At 39.0% G+C, this 21,232-nt stretch overlaps 2 protein-coding genes across 3 annotated transcripts in view; one reads left to right on the forward strand and one right to left on the reverse strand.

Annotated features, from left to right (window-relative positions):
* Positions 1-9,262, forward strand: part of LOC136826318 (bolA-like protein DDB_G0274169) — a 114,488-nt gene extending 105,226 nt beyond the window's left edge. For both annotated transcript variants that reach the window (XM_067083567.1, XM_067083568.1), the window contains exon 4: positions 8,823-9,262. In XM_067083567.1, the coding sequence (XP_066939668.1) occupies positions 8,823-8,903 (81 nt within the window). In that variant the 3' untranslated portion in view covers positions 8,904-9,262. The remainder of the gene's footprint in view (positions 1-8,822) is intronic.
* A 961-nt stretch (positions 9,263-10,223) lies between these two features.
* The window catches only part of LOC136826383 (cell division cycle protein 23 homolog), a 220,187-nt gene continuing 209,178 nt past the window's right edge, over positions 10,224-21,232 (reverse strand). Inside the window, exons 11-13 of the mRNA XM_067083643.1 lie at positions 11,174-11,363; positions 10,805-10,873; positions 10,224-10,416 (exon numbers count right to left, since the gene is read on the reverse strand). Of these exons, the coding sequence (XP_066939744.1) occupies positions 10,303-10,416; positions 10,805-10,873; positions 11,174-11,363 (373 nt within the window). The 3' untranslated portion in view covers positions 10,224-10,302. The remainder of the gene's footprint in view (positions 10,417-10,804; positions 10,874-11,173; positions 11,364-21,232) is intronic.

Raw genomic sequence — 21,232 nt, forward strand, 5'->3', positions numbered from 1 at the left:
GTCATCGATGGCAATTAGCCCTCCCGGTCCACTGGCAGCCCCATCTCCATAACCCAGCTGATATTCTGCTACTGCTCCTTGAAGTCGTGATGTTATTTTCAGCATATCTCTCCACAGAAAATATTATTTCAAATGACAGACAATGCATTAGAGAGTAGTTAGCCATAAAAAAAAGAGAGAGAGCAGTAGGCCTACAACTTTAGACATTTTCTTCCATTTTTATATGTTACAACATAGACCTATCTTATGAATTATACTCTATAAATGAAAATTATAATGTTTCCTAATACCCTAGAGGCATGCATTGAAATTATATCTCAAGACAACTATATGAAGATAAATGTGCAGTATAATCCCCATTAAACAGATAATTCCCGTATGAATAGTCAAATCCCACATTTTTATTGATAATTTCTCAGCTTTAGGTCTAGGATATATATACAGTAATAAGGACAAAATAACAAAAGTTTCTTTTTTTTTTTTTTTTGCAACTATGTATTATTTTCACTTTATAGTCGAATTGCATTAGTTTTTATATATAACGTAATGCACTCAAGTATATACTACAGTACTCAGTTTATAATTCGAGAATAAACAGGTCCCATTCTTTTTCTTTATGCTGTTGCATTAGTGTACAGTTTCTTTGCCGTATTAATCCTGTAATGCATTCCTGCCCCATGCAACCTATTCCACACAGTCTGCACACGTATGTTTGTTGCCAAGCAGCTGTTTCACAGCAACTGCTGTCATCTGGGGCTGTTCTTTGACAGCTGCAACTATCATATGGTCTAGCTCTTTTCTGGGGCTTCGAGGAGTTCCACTCTAGGCCTATTTTTCACACTTATAATTTATTTTTTTATCTCTGATAGCATTTTGCGAGTTTCCATGTTTTCCGTAAAATTTAACAAATGAAATCGTTCAACTACTGTCAGCTTTATATTGAAATGATAATATAAGGACTATGTTTATACGATACTGCTGGTGATAGCTGTCTCCTATTGTTGCCAAAACGTGCAAATGTGGCCTCTTCTGGTGTGGAAGTTTTGATGCAGAACTGGGGTACTCATTTTACGGTCTGCCAAACCAAGTGTGGAAAAAATTTTCATACTGTTTTTAGGGTTTATTGTGGCCAGATATATTAGTTTCTTATATTTTATGATTCATTGTCCTATATTCTCGGTCATTTGCATATTTATATATCTTTTCATATAAAAATGACTGAATAAAAAGCCATCAAAGAGTGGCTGTTTGTGTCGAATCATGAAACAGCAGAAGTTGATCGAGCCAGGAATGTCTGATGACTGACATGTCAAATCGACTGCAGACGACATCAGAATGACAGCAGCTTTAGGAGCCATCTAATTATGGTAGCTTAACTTTATTTAAATTTGTTTTAGTAAATGTAAAAAATTATTGTGATTAACTTAGGGAAATTACAGGAAATGATCTTTAGACTATGAAGGAAAAGCTATGGGTTAAATGACTTTAAACTTTAGGCTACCATAGAAGTCATCCTGTGGAAATGTGGCAACACTGTATTATGGCAGTGGTCGTGATTCGGCGTTTTTATCACTTCGTTTCGTTCATGTGAATTTTGTTATAGGGAAAATAGTTTTACGTAATAATATAACATGATGTTCTAAAGATTACAGTGACTGTTTTTAACGCCATTACATAAGATTTACTCCATCTTCGAACAGAATAATATATTAATCAAGCATGAATCGTGTGTCAGGCAGGTGATCGAAAAATTATGAAACTCTGCCAATTCTAATTTGGCCGACTGTACATAATGTAGGCTCAAAATTTAAGAATTTTGGCCGAAAGTATACATGAAACGTCACGTAGATGTAGCATAGCCTAACATTCGTTGTTATCCTAATAACCTATTAAAACCAAAGTTTATTATAATTATTTATCATTATCACACTTACCATCATCGCAATTACTACTGCTAGTATTATAATCAATATCTACGTTGTTATTATCGATATTTTCATTAAAATGTGTTAATATCATTGTCGTCGTCTACAGCGCATCGCGCATTTCACATTTACAGACTTACAGTATGTGTGCTGCCACCTATTGGCGATTATCTCGAGAGCTTTACCGATAACAAGCTTGATTGCATACTTTTATAATATATAATGGATATATATAACATATATTACCGTAGGTAACATCTTTATTAATGTTTTTGTTGATTCTGCTGGTAAGAAACAGTGTTTACAAATGAATGTGTTGCAATCTATTGGTAAACCTATGAGGTAGCTTTCAGCAGCAGACGAAACATTCGATCGTAGTAAATGGCTGATTGTATAATACATATTTTGATAAATATAATGTAAGCAGGTTGAGACATACTCGGCAATAATTGGTTCCTTTAATGTTGAGTAGATGGTTACAGATCAAGGGATGAGCCAGTACTGTCCTTGCCCGGACTCCGTGCAAAGAGTCTAGAGATACACACAATCGGGAAAACATATCGTACAACATTAGGCTAAACATTCCTACACCTCCCCTCTAAGATTACAGCTCCACATTTAAAGCAAATAAAACATAAGCATTAATTTCTCCTTTCAATTGCAAAAATTAACAAAACTGGCAGAGGTAATAACACATAAAACAAAAGGAATTCAGCAATAATAGAGATAGTTCTTCGGACAGGGCGCTGAAACATACGTTAAGGTAAATATGAGAAGAGGAACACTTATTAAACACAAACAAAAACGAATTACTCTGTGATATAATCATTGTGCCACTGTGGAGGACCATGCGTACCCTAGCACTACTTCTCTCTCGGTTGGGTACTGGGTGAGTCTCCTCTGAGGTGGTGGGAGTAGGGTCTTCCTGAGGTGGTGTGGGTGGTAGGGATCTCAAATGCTTTCACGATTTCTTGTCGAAATTCTCCGCTCCCATCCAACCTTATGCAATATTGGCGGTATCTTTTCTTTCAATAACCACCCACTTCTATTCCAGGCTCGTGTGGTCACATCTTGGATAGCTACCCTCTCACCTATTTGTAGGGGGGAAAGATCCTTGGCTTTCTCATTGTACTTAAATGATATTCGTTGCTCAGCAACACTTCTTTCTTTCTCTCTTGCGGACAAGGTTTCTGACCAATGCTCGTGACGAAATGATAACTTTTAAACATTGGCACCGAATCTCGAAGTTGGCGCCCCATGGCCAGCTGTGCGGGAGACTTATCTATACCACGTAGTGGTGTATTTCTATACTGCAATATTGCCTGAGCTACCTTATCATTGTCTAGCCCTCCATTAGGTAAAGCATTGCCCATTAACGTTCGTTTGGCGGTGCGCGCACAGCAGCTTCTGCCCGCCCATTGGACTGGGGATAGTGAGCAGACGACACTCTCATTGATACCCCACCTACCGAAGAAATGTTTCATTTCAATGCTCGTTAGATTCGTGCCCTCGCCCCACTGATATTTCTTCAGGTGCTCCCCACTGCATAAAATATCTTCTAAAAACTGGGATCAATCTCGCGGACGTAGTTTCGTTAGCGAAGAAATAAATTTCCATCCATCCGGTCAGTCGATCGGGCGTATACCATATAATGCCTCCTGCTACTTGGAATAAATCAGCCACAGTTCTCTGAAAAGGATATTCGGGAGGGGGATATATAATACTTTCCCTTTGTTGCGAAGGTGCCGCAACGTTGCAAAGCATGACACCGTGCCCTGTAATTTGCTAGGTCACCTTCAATCCCAGGCCAATAAACCGCCTGTCGTGCTCTCCTGATCATGGAGTCAGTTGACTGATGACCGAATGTAGATTGGTTGCGATGCGTAATGCGTAATGCCTCGGAACTACCAGACGAACATGTCCCTCATCATATGCATACGTGACTAATCCTTCAATGACACTCAGTCTATCACGTTACATTGAAAAAAGGTTTTAGGCAAGGCTCCACTTGAGACCTCGATGACGGCCAACCCCTTCGTTAACACGTCGCTGCAATAGTAAATAATCCGGATCCTATCTGCCTCCCCCTTATGGTAGCCCAGTCCATAGTAATGACGTCATCCGCCAGTGATGACGTCATGGAGGCAATACAAACTTCGTTCATGAGTTCTTCCTCTTCTTCGTCTTTGACGGTAGTTTCACTGCGAATTACTGGGTATCTTGATAATGTATCAGCTGCCGAATTCTTCTTTCCTGGTATATATCTTACGGTAAAACTATATTGCATAGTTTTCTCCTTCAACCTTAGTAGTCTCGGGTTTGCAATGTCTTTCAGGCTCCTATCCCCAAAGAGTTTTACCAAAGGTCTATGGTCCGTGATTAAGATGAAATTTGGGCATCCCAATAAAAACAACCTCGATTTCCTAAGGCACCATACTACTGCAGCCGCCCCCCAATGACGGCATAGCCAGCCTCCGCCTCCGTCAGGTGCCTGCTGCCACATAATGCCAGTTTCCATCCCCCTTACAACAAAAGGGGCATTGAAATCCTCGCAACTGCAGTATTGCTGCAATATAACAAACCCCATTCCTTCTCTGCACCAATCAGTAACAACAGCAGTGCGCCTTGTCTTATCATAATATGTCAGTCCGTCGCCCAACATCTTGCAAATACTATCCCGGGCTGCAACAAAACTATTTTGGAGGCGTTGGTCCCAATAAACTTTCCGATGGGGGGACTTCTTGAGAAGGTCCCTAAATGGTTCCATTACTGGTGCTACAGCCACGAAAGGTGCAATTTGGTTCACGAGCCCAAACCAAGATCTTATATCCGTGATCGTTGGGCTGGCAGGCATGGGGAAGTTCTTGATGGCACTCATATGCTCATTAGAAGGTCTATAATTATCCCAATCCAGTTCGTACCCCACAAACTCTACCTGTCTTTGACAAAATCGGAATTTATCCGGATTTAGCGTGATCCCATTCTCTCCACATAATTGCAAAAAATCAAAAGTATGCCAAAAGGCTCCCTCGACACTGTCGTCATATAACAATACGTCATCTATGCACTTGTACTTCCTATGTACATCAATGATGACGTCATCAACCTTTTCGTGTATGCATCGGGGCCGAGCAATGACCCATAGGTGTTCGACAATACTGGTATCTCCCCATGGTGTAATAAACGTTGTCAACTGTCGGCTTTCCTCATCTAACGGCACCTGGTGGAATCCTGCATAGGCATCAACTACAGTTTTATATGTACAAGTGGCACACTTGAGACCATATCAAAAGGAGCACATGTGTGATGTGTTTCTCGTTTGCAATTCTTATTAAGCTCTTGATAGTCCACGGTCCTTCGTGGTTTACCATTTTCTTTGTTACTACTACCATCCTGGCACACCAGTCCGTAGCTGTACCTGCAGGGACCTCTCTAATTACCCCTAATTTGACATCTTCATCAAGCTGAGCCTTAACATCGGCCTCCCAATGCTTAGGAACTGGTATGGGCGTATGACATGCATGAGGTGAGGGGCTCCTTTCATCATCGGCAAAGGGTTTCTTGAAACGTTGAAAGTAGTCTTTGCAAAACGTTGCAGCAGCCAGTCCCTCAGCCTAGGGACATTTTCTCTCCGTGGCAGGGTATGGCATCTCGCGCTCACGACCAACATCCCCTGCCCGTGGCGACCATTTTCTTCATGCGTCTGGTGGGGGTTAGTCGACACAGGGGGTTTCTGAGTGACGTCATGCACGGTAGCAACAGTATGATGGGGAAACTTTGCATGCACTAGGCCTAGTGATTTACACACTCCCAAGGACATATAAAAACGAGTAGCACCTTGCACAACAATAACACTAGTGCTCACTGATTTATGCCCCAATTCTATTAGCATATCAACAGTCCGTATATTTTTAATGACTTCTCCCCTGTGTGATTTACAATTACATTACACAGAGAGGTTAGGTACCTTCAAACCTAATTTTGGTAACAAATCTACCCCTACTATACACACTTCTGCCCCAGTGTCTGGAACAGCCTCAACAATGACACTCTCACATGAAAACTCATGCTTAATCTTTATTTTCACCGTCGGCAGTTTCCCACTGCCGCACATAGGCCTACCTGCCTTTATCCGCAGGTGGATAAGCAACAGTGCATGATGTCACAGACGCATCCACAATAGGCGCCGTTTTGGCGGGCCCTTGTGTCCCTTGATGACAGAATTTAGCAAAGTGCCCCATAATACCACACTGAAAACATTTAACATTATCAGCAGGGCATTTTCCTGCCAATGAGAACGACCACCACACTTTTACACCTGGCATCTGACTTACTGCTGCCAGTTGGTTTCAACTGCCACGGCCCCGGCCGTCCCTTGTCACCACTGTTAGACCTATAGCTAGCAATAACTTTACTATCACCTTCTACCCCACTTTCAACTAGGCCTGAGCCTATCTCATCCCTTTTTACCAAACTAGCAACGTTTGCTCTTCCATGAAAAGCTAATACTATCCTTTTCTGCGGATTCATAAATTTCACATTTGCGTAACAGTTTCTGCACAGTATTGAAATTTTCATGATCCTGTAGGATTTCTTGCTTAAGTCCCACATTGCTTAAACCACTTGTTATCCGCTGAACTAACACAAAATCATTCAGATCAGCACGGCAGTGAGGACATTTAAACCCACAATCTAAGGCCAATTGTTGGGACCTGTGCACAAAGGATTTCGCGGTTTCTTGGTCGCCTTGTTGCGCTGAAAAAAACTTGTCCCACGCCACTGCCTTATTAATGGACTTCGTTGTAATCTCCTCCAGTTTGTCAAATGCCTCAGAGGACGTTAATGAGTTCCACTAAGCCTCTGAGTGTGTTGCATCTATAGCCATCCTTAGTTTCTCATCGCAGTTTAACCGTATACTGATGAGTGCATTCTCTCCTGAAACGTTTCCTAAGGCCAGCCAATCGCTCATAGAGCGGCACCATTCTCGAAAACTGCTTTGTGTCATCTCATAGCTACACTTATCAGGGCACATCGCCGGACACCTGCCGAGGCTGATCCATGTGGCCTTCCTTGAGCCATGAGGCCAACCAAAGCCTGTAACAAGTCCTGTCCTCGTTGCGCCGGCGTGCCGGGTGTTGCATTCCTGCTTGCAGTGCCCCTGGGGGAACGTCTTGCTGTGCCCCTGGGTGTACTGTGAGGGCCTCGTCTTAGCATCTTGTAGGTCCTGCTGTAGAAAGAGAATCACTGCGCCATGTAAGCAGGTTGAGACATACTCGGCAATAATTGGTTCCTTTAATGTTGAGTAGATGGTTACAGATCAAGGGATGAGCCAGTACTGTCCTTGCCCGGACTCCGTGCAAAGAGTCTAGAGATACACACAATCGGGAAAACATATCGTACAACATTAGGCTAAACATTCCTACATATAAATATTGTATAATACATATTTTGATAAATATAAATATGGTAAATAACTTCTTTATTAATGTTTTTGTTAATTCTGTTGGTAAGAAACAATATGCATATGATAACCTAATACTACAGTTTTTACTTACCAAAATCATATGAGCATAGGCTAGGAAACCTTATTTTTTTTTTCCCTCAATGTCCTGCTGAAATTGGGGTGCGTCCTATGCAGACATGCGTCTTATAAGCCATCAAATACGGTAATTATTTGTGTTATCGCCAAAACAATGGCTGTTCCATTTACCAGCACGCCTCCCCTGTCTTTGCATACAGTTGCACTCGTTTTTTTTTTTCGTTGGTTTTTATACAATGACAAGTACTTCAGTGACAGCAGCTATGCAGAAAGAATAGAAATTTATGTATTACATCAAGACTTTGTAATGATATGCTATATTTTGTATGCTCGTTAATGATTAAATTCGAAATAGATACAATACTGACGAATCCTGCAATCTATGCAGTTACAATGGTGGGCGGGGCTTCTCCGCCAGGTTAGTACGAGGAGGCTATAATGTTACCTTTATCTACTGTATACGTTAAAAAAAAATGGTAAGGCTTGAATATTGTATGAAAGAAAATGTGTGCTTGAATAGAGGGGTAACTTGATTAGTTTTTACCTTGGTAAGAGTAACTGTTGTAGGAGTGGTCACGCGTAGCTGTAAGCCTTATATTTTTAAGGGTAGAGGAATGTCGTAAGATGACTTTGAAATTATATTAAAGTGTGTTAGGATGTAACTTTAAGGTATATTTGGTATTTGAACTATTAAAATAGGCAGTTATAATACGTTTGTGGTCCCTGACCCCCGTGAATATTGGGGGTCAACTTTATAGCCATCACAGTTGCCTAATTGTTATCTTTGGGAGTTTTATTTTTATGCATTCACCAGAACAATAGCTGCCATAGCAGTACTAGGTGGATATAAACTTTATCATAAGAACATTAAGTCTAGTAAGAGATCAGGCTTGGTAGTGAAAGCCAAACATACTATCAGGAGATCAGGTTCAGCAGTGAAAGCTTAATGTAGCACAAATCTTTTTCCTCACTTGGTCATGCCAGCAACTCAGATTCTGTTGCTGGGGGTTAAGGAGGTTGGAGAGGAAATGTGAAAAAATGAAAAACAGAACATGTAAAACAAAAGGGAACCAAAGAAATGCAGCTGAGGACTAAAGATACTTGGTAAGTCCAAGTGGCACACTGTATCCTTTACCCTGCTACGAGGACTGCAGGAATTAGCCACTACAAACATTTCTTGGCGAAAGTCATTAGTGTAACACGTTCAGGAGCTTATAATAAAAGGCATCCTTGATGTTAGAAGGTTAACAAAAGACTTTTCAATATCATTGTTAAAAAGAAAGGCATTTCATTATCAAAGTAAAAGGTATATGTTTTCCATACTTTACCTATAGATGGTAATTTTCACTTTTTTACAGGCAAAAACACCAACTCAGTGGGAGGAGGGAACAAAAGAAATAGAAAAGAGCCCTGCATGCAGAGGTGGATTTGGGAAGTAATTACCATACTCTAGAGGAGCACATCAGATGAATCAGTCTAGACTGCTTTTCACAGAAGAATTAAGTTGACTTCTTTTTATGTGAATATACAGTCAGTTAGTCAGATGAAGAACAGCTAAGATTGTGGTCAGTGGCATTTGTTTAATCATGCTGGAAATTATATTAACAAAAAGCACAATAATGGGAAGGAACAAATTGCTTCACCTGTTGTAAGAATAAATTGGAACTTTGAGATTCCAGAATGCTAGTTATCTTAAAGCTGCTGCTTTGCAGATATTTTGTAATTTCTTGTAAGCTATGGAATTATTGAGAGAACTATATGGAATGGATATTGTTATAATAAAGTTTATTTCCTTTTACTGTATCCTTTTATTTATACTGAATCATTAACTAATGTACTGTGAAGGCTTATAGTTGTTTCCACTTTCATTGGCAAGTATGTCATTTGTTGTATGCATCCCAGAGAATTGGCATTAGACTAATTCATGAAGCAAACTGTTTCCTGTAAGGTAATTACTTAAGGTTCTTTACAGCATCCCTTCTGCCCCAAGCTGTAACTCCTTTCATTCCTTTTACTGTACCTCCTTTCATAATCTCTTTCTCTATCTTACTTTCCACCCTCTCCTAACAATAGTTTCAGCGTTATTTTCAGCACTGAACGACTTCATAGTTTCCAGTGCTTGGCATTTAACCTAAATTTTATATTCCAATTCCCATTCCATGCAGTGCACTGTAGGCATTACTTAAGGTTCTTTGCAGTGCCCTTCGGCCACTAGCTGCAACCCCTTTCATTCCTCTTACTGTACCTACGTTCATATTCTCTTTCTCCATGTTACTTTTCACCCTCTCCTAACAATTGATTCATAGTGCAACTGGGAGGTTTTCCTCCTGTTACACCTTTCAAACCTTTCTACTCTCAATTTCTGTTTCAGCTCTGAAAGACCTCATAGGTCCCAGAGCTTGGTCTTTGGCCTAAACTCTATATTCTAGAAAAAAACTTTTATCTGCCTAAATCCTTCACTCCAAGGTCACTTATGTTGACTAGATCAGAGCATCATACATTATTTACAATTTTTTAAGTAAACCTGAAATTGATACAGGCTTGGATGCAGTAATAGGACCAGTCATATTTTTTTATTTCTGTACCTGAAAATTCCAAAAGTATCTGAGCATTGTTCAACAACAATTATTAAAAACTGCTTATTTACAAAATGTGTCTCGTAACAATATTTGAGCATTCTTCAAAAATGCATGAATAGAATTTATTTTCATGTTATCAAAGACTATGGGCAAAAAAAAGCAGGATGAATGAAATAACTATTTTTATCACAAGAATATAATTTGGATAGAAATGAAATAGGAAATAGCAGAATTTGAATATTTCTAGGTTGAAATCCTGTTATGGTGTGTATGTGAGGTTCAGGGAGGGTAATCTTGAAGAGGAAGAACGTTCATTACCTAAAGTTACTCTTGATCTCACTCTGCTCACCAAGATGCTGCCGCAATCATCCTGCTGCAGAGAAAAAAATTATATTCGGTCTTTCTTGCCCAGATGCAAGCAAGCAATTAATTTTGTGACGTACATAATCATATTACTGATACAAAGCAAACTGGCTACTTATATTACAACCTTGTATAAACAAAAAATCTAGTGTGACCAACGTATACTGTAAAACCACATGATACAAATACAGATTTTAAAATTAATTTGTATTCTTCATAGCTAACAAACCTGTGGTCTTAACATTATGATAAATCTTCTGGCGCCAGCTGGAAACTGGTAGAAAACAACAGGAATTGTTTATGCCTGGAATTGGTGGCATCTAATGTTAAGACCCAAGTTTGTTCAACATGTGAACAATCTTGTTTCATGAACAAAACTGAAAAAATGTCAAACTTACAGTATTCTGCTCAGTGTGCTGCCTTCTATTAGCTATTTCTCTCAGCATCGTTTTACCACTCTCCCTTGTCTGAAATTACATTTTTTTACCTTTAAAGTGATGAATTATTTTTTTATGTGGTGCTGAATGGCCTAGACATTCGTGACTATTTGTCTTTAGTCAAAACTGTTGAACAATTCAATTTGACAAAAGTTATTTTTCAGGTCTCTCAAAATACAGTAATCTAACATGATATCAGTAAGAATAAATTCTTATATGAAACTATGTTAAAATGTGGGGCTGAATCTATTATGTATATTTCCTAACATGCAGACATAACAAAACTGTAAGACTAAATATTTAGCAGACAAATGAGACTGAAAAACTAACCTCCATAAATAATGTGCATTTCTGTGCATAACAATATGCCAAATCAAGAATGTTTTTTTGTAAGAAATGACTTGCAAGAAACTGGTATGCCTGGCCTCGGTCTTCACTCAAACCAGCATCTTCTGTTTCTTGTAGGTATCGTTCATATAATACAGCAGCACGTTCACCTTCACCCAAACGACTGTACAACCTGTAAGGTAAAAGGAAATTTCTAGATATCACAAAATTTAAAATAATTCTGCACTTGACACCATAAGTCATATGTTACTTCTCTCATACTGCAACTTATGAAGCCAGTAGATAGGCTAAGTGAAGGAAGGACTTACATTATTCACCAATGTGAGTAACCCACTCCATCATCACCTGTTATTCCAGGTCATCTTATTCTGAGATGAACCTAATTGATGGGGAAGGCGAGTCACTCCCATGAAAATACAAGGTTTTATATTTCCAAATTGTATTTTTGAATGTTTGTATTCATACAAAAATGAAATTCTTTTACATTTCCACAAATTTTGTGTATCTGGATAGTGATGTAATAATAATATGCACACTAATTAAGAAAGATTAGAAGAGAATATGATTACCAGACACTCGTGCCTGAAACAGTAAAACAAAGAGACAAACTTGAGAAGCATTAATGTAAGTTACCAATGTTCATCCAAGACAAAAACTAGTTATGCTTTGCAAACAGATGACGCAAGCTAATCACTTGCCAGCCTACAACCAACTGTTTGATCAAAACTGTCCATGAAACAATGTGTAACATCATTCCTACAAAACTGGAAGTTGACTGAAATTTCCATCATCCTGCATAAATAACTTGAGTAAGAGACTTGGTCATCATGAACCCATTACTCCTCTGTGATTTCATTGGGCTGAGGTGTATTCTGAGCTGCTCTCCTTGGATTAAGAATATTTTTTGCTTTTTGTGTTGTGCGTTTCATTTATTTTATACTTGATAATGGCAGTTCATAAAGATTTGGTATGTAATTTCTAAGAATTTTTATTGAGTGTCCTGCTTTCTGTGATGATGAAATAACATGCCACTGAGACTGAGCATTACTGTCAGTATTGTTTTTTTGTTTCTGCAGTGATTAGTGTTTCTCACAATTTCTTGTATCTTATCTAGTGTATTACAGTACCTACAATATATAAACTCTTTTAATCATGACCCAGAAAAGCATAAAGGTCCTAGTGCATCTAAAGTGATAACTCAAAAGACCAAAAAATGTAAAGGGTTGAATTATTGACTGCTGTCTTATTGATTTATGCTGCAGTTGCCCACCAATATGTCATCAATTCAACTGTAAGGTATATGACGGAGGGAGAAAAAGTGTAAAACTGTTCCTCCAGCTACACTGAGCAAGATGATGTGGAAGATCCCCACATTTCATGAAGAAGCAACATTTTTTATGATGCACAGTTTTTATGAAAGGTACCCCTATACAGTACATACTTGAATAAGATTACAGAAAAGGCACAATCATTTGATTAATGTATACAGCAAACAGAAAGCAAATATTCTAGCTCTGCAGAAAAAAATACTTGCAAAGGCTTGTCTGATAATTTTATACAGTTGGCCAAAACTTAATGTTAGTATTACAAGGGAAGCAGTTTCTGTCATCTAAAAGGCAGTTAATGAGTTTCCAGACACCATAAAGCAGCTGATAAACATTCAAGATTAATTAGAGCAAACATTTTTACAAAATTCCAAAGGACATTCATTACAAAAGAAGTGAGTTTAGTACCAGGCTTTAATAGACCAAGAGCCAAGCACTGGGACTTATGAGGTCATTCAGCGCTGAAACGGAAATTGACAATGAAAAGGTTTGATAGGTGTAAAAGCTGGAACACCTTGCAGCTGCACTATGAATCAATTGTTAGAAGAGGGTAGAAAGTAAGACCAGGCTTTAAGGCAGGTTGGGATAGATTAATGCTGCTTTTTGATAGCGTAGCCGCTGTTTGTCCTCAAAGGAGTTACTCTCATGGTCCCTAGAGGGGCTCCATAAGCAAGACCAACCAATTTCAAAGAATTCTTTTCTTATTAGCCTGGTCAGTTTAGTTCACATTGACACTGAAAGAGTATAGGACTCAAAGCAAGAGGGCTCTTTCTCTTGTCTACAGCAGCTGCCAAGGTCCCACTCCTATTATCAACCTGCAGATGTGGCAACGGCACGCTGTGCACTGTTCATTCTTGAGTCGACAATGTACCTCGCATCAGACCAACTCTCATTATTCTCTGGTCTCTGCAACCATCAGCACACAGCTAAAATTTTGCATGTATGAATGCTCCAGATTGTATTTGGTCGTCATGGAAGAACCAAACTGAACCAAGCTAAGTACATAAGGTTAAGTCCCAGAGGAAATTTTTAGTTAAAAAAAAAAAAATTGTTTTTTAGTGGTAATGTATTTTGCTAAATTTGGGAGCCAGTGTCTCCCGCAGGGCAAGAATTAAGTTGTCTTTTAAGCTATAGTCTTTGCTAGCTGACAAACAATGTTTAATGTAATACTTTTAAACAGTGTTGTTCTTAAAGATCTTTCGTATATGATCCTCTACCTTAGTAGTTAGGGATCCTAATAGAGTCCATCTGGGCTACTTAGTAGATATACTAACCTAAGCATCCATATAGCTATGCTAGAATAAACGTTCATATAGCTATGTAAAGTCGTAACTGATTTTCGATCGTGTTCAACTACCAAACCTAGATGTTAACCCTTAAGAGATGGATTGAGCCTCAGTGTGAAGTAAAACAGGATTGGGGAGATGGACAGATTGAGCCTGAGTGTGAAACAATATTACGCATCACTGATATGGTAAGAATGAGGCAAGAGAGAGGTGCCAATACTTCAATATGCTATAAATTCAATAATGGCAACTTTTATGCTGACCTGAGAGTCATACCAGTGTTGCCACAGACGTCTTTCCAGCCATCAGTAATGCTTCTGACTTGAAGGCGGAAAGTACTGCATCTCTCTCTCACACGAGTCTTTTTGTAAATTTGCTTGTAAATATACGAAGGGGTTGCTGTTGTTTTTTGTTTTTGTCTTTTACGATAGTATGTTGGTTGTAAATGTAATTTTACAAAGAAAATTGCAAAGAAATATTAGAAAAAGCATGTAAAAGTAAAAAAAAAAAGTTACTGAGTCTTCCTTCTCATAAATTTATGTGAATATATTTCAACAAATATGCAAAAAAAATTTTAGAATTTTTTTATTTATAGTGTAAATGTACGTGTCAATTCTCTTTCCATTGATGAGATTTTTTTTATTTTGCCAACCTCAAAGTTTCCCCGGTCTGGGGTGCTGCACACTGATAAATTATGCTGTCCCTTAACCCTTAAACGCCGACTGGACGTATCGTAAGTCGACTAAAATTGTCTGTCGGGTGATGAGTGGACGTACCGTATGTCGACTACAAAAAATTTAAACCTACTGTCAACTTTGACTCTACCGAAATGGTCCAAAAACGCAGTTGTAAGCTAAAACTCTTACATTCAATCATTTACCTTCATTTTGCAACAAATTGGAAGTCTCTAGCACAATATTTCAATTTATGGTGAATTTAAAAAAAAAAAAAAACTTTTTCCTTACGTCCACGCGGTAACTCGGCCGAAAATTTCAGAAATTCTTTCGTCCTTTTGTCGTAATTTTTGCACCCTTTTATATTAGCTGTTACATAAAGTTTTATATATGAAAATGTGTGCAATTTCATCTAAAATACAACAAAAAACAACCCATGGTTGTAGCTTTTATCAGTTTTGAAATATTTTCATATAAATCACGATAAGTGCCAAAATTTCAACCTTCGGTCAACTCTGACTCGACCGAAATGGTCGAAAAACGCAATTGTAAGCTAAAAATCTTACATTCTAGTAATATTCAATCATTTACCTTCATTTTGCAACAAACGAGAAGCCTCTAGCACAATATTTTTGATTTATGGTGAATTTTTGAAAAAAACTTTTTCCTTATGTCCACCCTAACTCTGCTGAAAATTTCAGAAATTCTTTAGTCATTTTGATGTAATTTTTGCACTGTTTTCTATTAGCAGTTACATAAAGTTTTATATATGAAAATGTGTGCAATTTCATGTAGAATACAACAGAAAATAACTCATGGTTGTAGCTTTGATTAATTTTGACATATTTTCATATAAATCACGATAAGTGCCAAAATTTCAACCTTTGGTCAACTTTGACTCGACCGAAATGGTCGAAAAATGCAATTGTAAGCTAAACCTCTTACATTCTAGTAATATTCAATCATTTACCTTCATTTTGCAACAAACAAGAAGTCTCTAGCACAATATTTCGATTTATGGTGAATTTAAAAAAAAAAACTTTTTCCTTACATCTGAACTAACTCTGCTGTAAATCTTGTAAGAGCCTGACGCCGTCTCTTCTAAACACGTGTGTTCATCGTCCATCAGAGTGGACAAGACAATAAGAGCATCTCATTTTCTTTCTCTAAAGGAACGCGATTTAAACCATACAATATTTCCGTCTGTTTCTCCCTAACCATTTTTGTCTTGATGTATGTACAATCACCACCACTTGCATTGCCATGCAAGCATTCTAATCATGTACTCATAATGTTCCAACGAATCTTCTGTATCAAACTATGTGTATGTTTCTGTTTGTGAAGATGCCAAACGTCTCGCCACTCCGATGGACAATGAACACACGAGTGTTTGGAAGAGATGGCGTCTGGCTCTTACAATCTCAGAAATTCTTTAGTCACTGTCGTAATTTTTGCACAGTTTTCTATTAGGTGTTACATAAAGTTTTATATATGAAAATGTGCACAATTTCATGTAGAATACAACAAAAAATAATTCATGGTTGTAGCTTTTACCAGTTTTGAAATATTTTCATATAAATCACGATAAGTGCCAAAATTTAAACCTACGGTCAACTCTGACTCGACTGAAATGGTCGAAAAATGCAATTGTAGGTTAAAACACTTACAGTCTAGTAATATTCAATCAACTACCTTCATTTTGCAACAAACAGGAAGTCTCTAGCACAATATTTCGATTTATGGTGAATTTTTGAAAAAACTTTTTTTCACGTCTGCATGTTACGAATTCATACATAATTTTGTGATAATATTTTCTGTGTTGCTTTGATCGCTTTACAATTTGTTAGATACCAGAATCATCACAATTTAGTGTACAATACAATGAAAAAAAAAAATTCATTAGCTTTAACTGTTTTGCTCACACCGCGATTTGTATACAATTATATATGAAATTTTTTTTGTGCTGTCATATATTCCAATATTTATATATGATAATGATATTTTTTTTCATTTCTGATGGTTGCATACTAAACTTCAGACAATGACCAAAAAGGAGAAAAAAATGAACTCTTAATCTTAAAAACTAAGTGTGCTGTGATTTTTTTTAAAAAACTTTTTTTCAGCTTCGGTGCTAACTCCCGAACTCCGCCGGCATATGGCAGACACTTTTGTAAATAAAGGCTCGGCATTTAAGGGTTAAAGGCAAGGGAAAAGGTGGAGCCCAATAAGAATGGTATGGTCAGGAGTTTGTCTTCTACAGCATCACATGCAATAGAAGTCCTCCCCTTGGGGACACTATTATCCTAAACGGGCCAAGGTGGAAATGGTCTTATCTTCCCCCCACCCCCCTTTAACGAGGTTTTCCAAGAACCAGACCCTTCTTTGGAAGATTACGTGCAGAAGGCCGTTTTAAAAGGAGCCATAGAGAAACAACCGTATATTTGCCACCAAGCACATCTCTTCAGTGTTCCAAAGAGGGATTCCTCCAAACAGAGGGTGATCCTTGACCTATCAAAACTGAACAAACACATTGTTTGCCACAGTTTCTGGATGACTACTGTTGCCCAAGTACGTTCACTCATTCCGCAAGGGACTTGGACGGTCTCTATAGATCTGAAAGGAGCATAATGACACATCCCTATTGCCATTCCCTTCTGCCCCTCCTCAGGGTTCTGGATAAGGAAATTAACGTAGAGATTCAAGGTCATGCCCGTTTGGTTAAACAATGCCCCAAGAATCTTTACAAAATTAACAACAGTAGTTGTCTGGGAACTCAGAAAAGAACAAATCCTGCCTTACACCCAGCAGACACTTTCAGTGGCTGGGACTTGTTGGGATACTCTTCACGGCGAGTTGTCTTTACCCACCAAATACTCAAAACAGAATAAGGATGGAACTGAAAAGGTTCCTTGCACAGCCCAGCGTTTCAAGATGTCAGCTGAAGCGTATACTGTAATGGGCCTGTTACAGTTTGCATCTGTGGCAGACCCAATCCTTAGATTGCAATAAAAGTGTAAACAAATTATGACTATCGCATAAAATAAAAAAATTTGCAATCAGCTTCAAAGGAGTAAATAAGTTGGGGAAATACTCTGGCAGTGATCTGGAAGGGGTTTCTGGCAGAACAGGTTGCCCTGACTCCTCTGTCTGTACAAGTGATAATACACATGGATGCCTCCTTGACAAGTTGGGGAAGCCATTGGGAGGATCATCAGGTGGCAGGGAGGTGGTCACCTGCTCTGAGGAAGTGTCATATCAACTTTCTGGAGCTTTATGGCTGTCTTCCTGTCTCTTAGAAAACAGACCCTCTATCAAGTGGCACTTGTCTACAACTCACCTCACAAGGTCTTTCAATGTAATAGCAGACCCTCTATCAGGGGATACAACAGCCTCGATTGAGTGAATGTTAGACAATCACTCCTTTCAATTAATTGTCAAAATGCTTCCATATCCGGAAGTGGACCTGTTTGCCACTTTTAAGAACCATCAACTACAAGTGTATGTGTCTCCGAACCTGGACAATCAAGCAACAGCAAGAGATGCATTCCTACAAGACTGGGACAAATGGAGGACAACATAACTTTTCCTCCATTGTCCCAGATTTTGAAAGTTTTTGAACAAACTTTTAACTTTCAATGGAACCATTTACTTAATAGCCTCAAATTAGCCATACAGGCATTGGTTCCTGTTTCTTCACATTGGGCAAAGAACTCTACTCCATTATTGTCTGATATTTTATCCCAGTTAGTAGGGAGGAAAGTCATCTAAGTGTCCTCCTTTCTGACCCGAGACCTTCACATGTGGATTTTCCAAATCTTGTCTACCCTGAAAATTGCCCACCCAACACTGCTAGGTACCTAGTGCAGAAAGTGTGGTTGTGTGAAAGTATGGTTGATTATATCCATGCTAAGAGCCTGTTGAGATCTTTGTTGAAATACTTCTACATTTTCTTATATATCCTTTTGAAAACAAGTGCCCTGCTGTTATAAAAATTATAGCATAGAAGGCAGCATTGTCGGAACCCTTGCTTTATGGATTTGGATTTGATTCTAATGTAGAAACTGTTACTTCCCTTCTCAGGTCTTTTACATTGCAATGACCTGCTCGTGCAAGGCGTCCCATTCTCGGGTCCCTGAATTGGGTGCTTAGGCTTCTGTCAACCCCTCAATTCACTGGGCCCGATACAACTACATATATGCTGCAAAAGGCGATCCTCTTGACTGCATTGCATCAAGAGCTCGCATTAGTGAACTGGACTCTCTTAGTTGGGGACAACACTACATTACTCATACAGCTAACCATCATTTATTACTGTCTCCTGGCCCATCATTCCCAGCCAAGAATGAGAACCCTTTAAAGAGAAAAATCTCCTGTTCTGACAGGGAACTCAATTTGCTGATTAAAACTTATGCCTGGTTCAAGAACTTAAGGTTTACCTAGAGGTCACAGCAAACATCCCAGAAGGTCCATTTTTCCTACAGCCTAGCACAACAAACCACTCTATCTACATGAGCTGAGAATAGTTGTGGAGCCCCTTATTAAAAAGGCAGACCCCACTCCTTTCCTAAGTAGTATGACATTCAAAAAGTAAGTACATCATAAGTTTTCTTAGGAAATATTTCTTTCGAAGAAGTCTTCGAGTGTACAGGGTGGTCATCAGGAACAGTATTCCTAGAATGTTACTGCCACGAGCTCGAACAAATTCGACGACACCACATACCAGTAGATGGTATAAAAAGTCCTGACCCCATAGGTGCTACAGAGGAAAACCAGGGGTCTTCTTGATATGGTCAGTATGCTAAGATATTGCTGGGAAAGATGCAACAATACTGCAACCAAACCCAGCATATTTAGGTAAGTTACTTTAGAACTACATCTTAATGACTGTAAGTTCGTGTTTAGTTTCATGTTCTTTCTTGCCAAACCCTATGGGTATCTGGAATAAACAAAGTGGTTTATGACTTGTGGCTTAACCTTGGACCAAAAATTTTATGTGTTGTTGGGATTGAATTTTAAAAAATTTTATTTGTTGGGATTGAATTTTAAGAGCTTAGCCATTTTGTTACCTGTCAATTTCTTTGGTAAGCTCCTTTGAGGACAAACAGCAGCTACACTATCAAAAAACAGGCTTCGACATAGGAAAAACCTGTTTTTGGTAGCCGCTGTGAGTCCTCGAACCAACCCACTTTCCCTGACGAAAAGGCATGTGATTTGGGTAGACATGCATAGACCTGAAAAAGAATAATGAGAGTTGGTCTGATGTGAGGTACGTTGTCAACCCAAAAATGAACAGTGCGCACCACGCCACTGCCACATCTGCAGGTTGATAATAGGAATGGAACCTTGAGAACAGCTGTAGACAAGAGAAAGAGCCCTCTTGCCCTGAGTCCTATACTCTTTCAGTGTCAACATGCACTATACTGGTCAGACCAACTAGAAGAGAATTCTCTGAAATTGGTTGGTCTATCTTATACAGACCCTCTAGGGACCATGAGAGTACAGTAACTCCTTTGAGGACAAACAGCAGCTACCAAAAATAGGTTTCCTACGTCAAACCTGTTTTTTGCACCTATACCATAAGGTTTATGATCAAGGCAGCTGGGATTTAAAAATCTGCTAGGTCTAGTGTCTTGAATAGAAAAGATGACTTCTCATTGCCAGCCTCTTTCGGATACATAAGAAAGTGTGGATAATAAAAACACTTTTCTGAGTTCGTCCCTGTGTCACCCGGTGAAATTCCTTTCTTGCACGAATTTCTAGGTATAAATATTGCTAAATATACCAGAGAAAAAAGCTATCAGGAATGCTGGGGTTACTACCCCCAGATCGAGCGCCTTCTTATACCAAGAAGGCGTCGGTATGGATAAGGGTGAGTGAAGAAATCACAACCACAGAACCACACTCGAAAGACATCCCAATGGCAAAATCCCTCGGAAGAGCGGAGAGCCGTACCAGCTCCCACACTCACCCGCCCGCCAAGCGGCGACCCCAGCACCATCTGAACTCATTCCATTTCTAGCACGTGATCGTTGTTGTTGCTGAAGTTTTTTGTTCTTGTGCTTTTGGCTATTTTTCGCCTTTTCCAGCATGTTGTCGAGCAGCTTTACTGTATCCAAGTTAAGTACCATCTTATTGTGGGGTTTTTATGATAAGTTTGGCTGTTTCAGCCCGTATTTATTAATTATACGTGGTTCTGTTATGACGCTACAGCGTCCCCTAGTCAGCCATGTCGACCGCGAGGTACGCCCGTCCAACTTGTTCTGTTTCAGCTTCTCTTTGTCGATTACATTGCTTATCGTTATTTCCCCTAGGATTCATCCTGGTGGTGTTTCCTAGGCTGGGTTTTTTCGGTGTTTCCCTAACGATAATTTTGTTGAACCGCATCATTAGGGTTCCTGCAATTGGGTTCCCGTCATCTTCCCGCTTAAGTAACTCCCCAGGATGTTTCCCCTTGGGCAGTTATAACTTTATAATTATTATAATTATTATTTTGCTTGTGCCTGACGTCATGTTTTCAACTGCTTAGAATTATTAATTGTTACCGTGGGGGCGTCAGGTACAGTTTTCCTGTTTACTTCCTGTCGCTTCTCTTGGTTAGGCTACGCGCCTAGCACAAGCACAAGATTATTTTATTGTTTAATGTATATATGATGGTGATTTATTATTATTCTGGTTAACTTCCCTTGTGTGGGGTTTCCCTATATCCTGCCTAGTGTATGTTAGGCTTTTAGTTTGCGCCTATTGGCCTCCTGCTCT

This window comes from Macrobrachium rosenbergii, chromosome 40 (assembly GCF_040412425.1).
Source record: "Macrobrachium rosenbergii isolate ZJJX-2024 chromosome 40, ASM4041242v1, whole genome shotgun sequence".
NCBI classification, from domain to species: Eukaryota; Metazoa; Arthropoda; class Malacostraca; order Decapoda; family Palaemonidae; genus Macrobrachium; species Macrobrachium rosenbergii.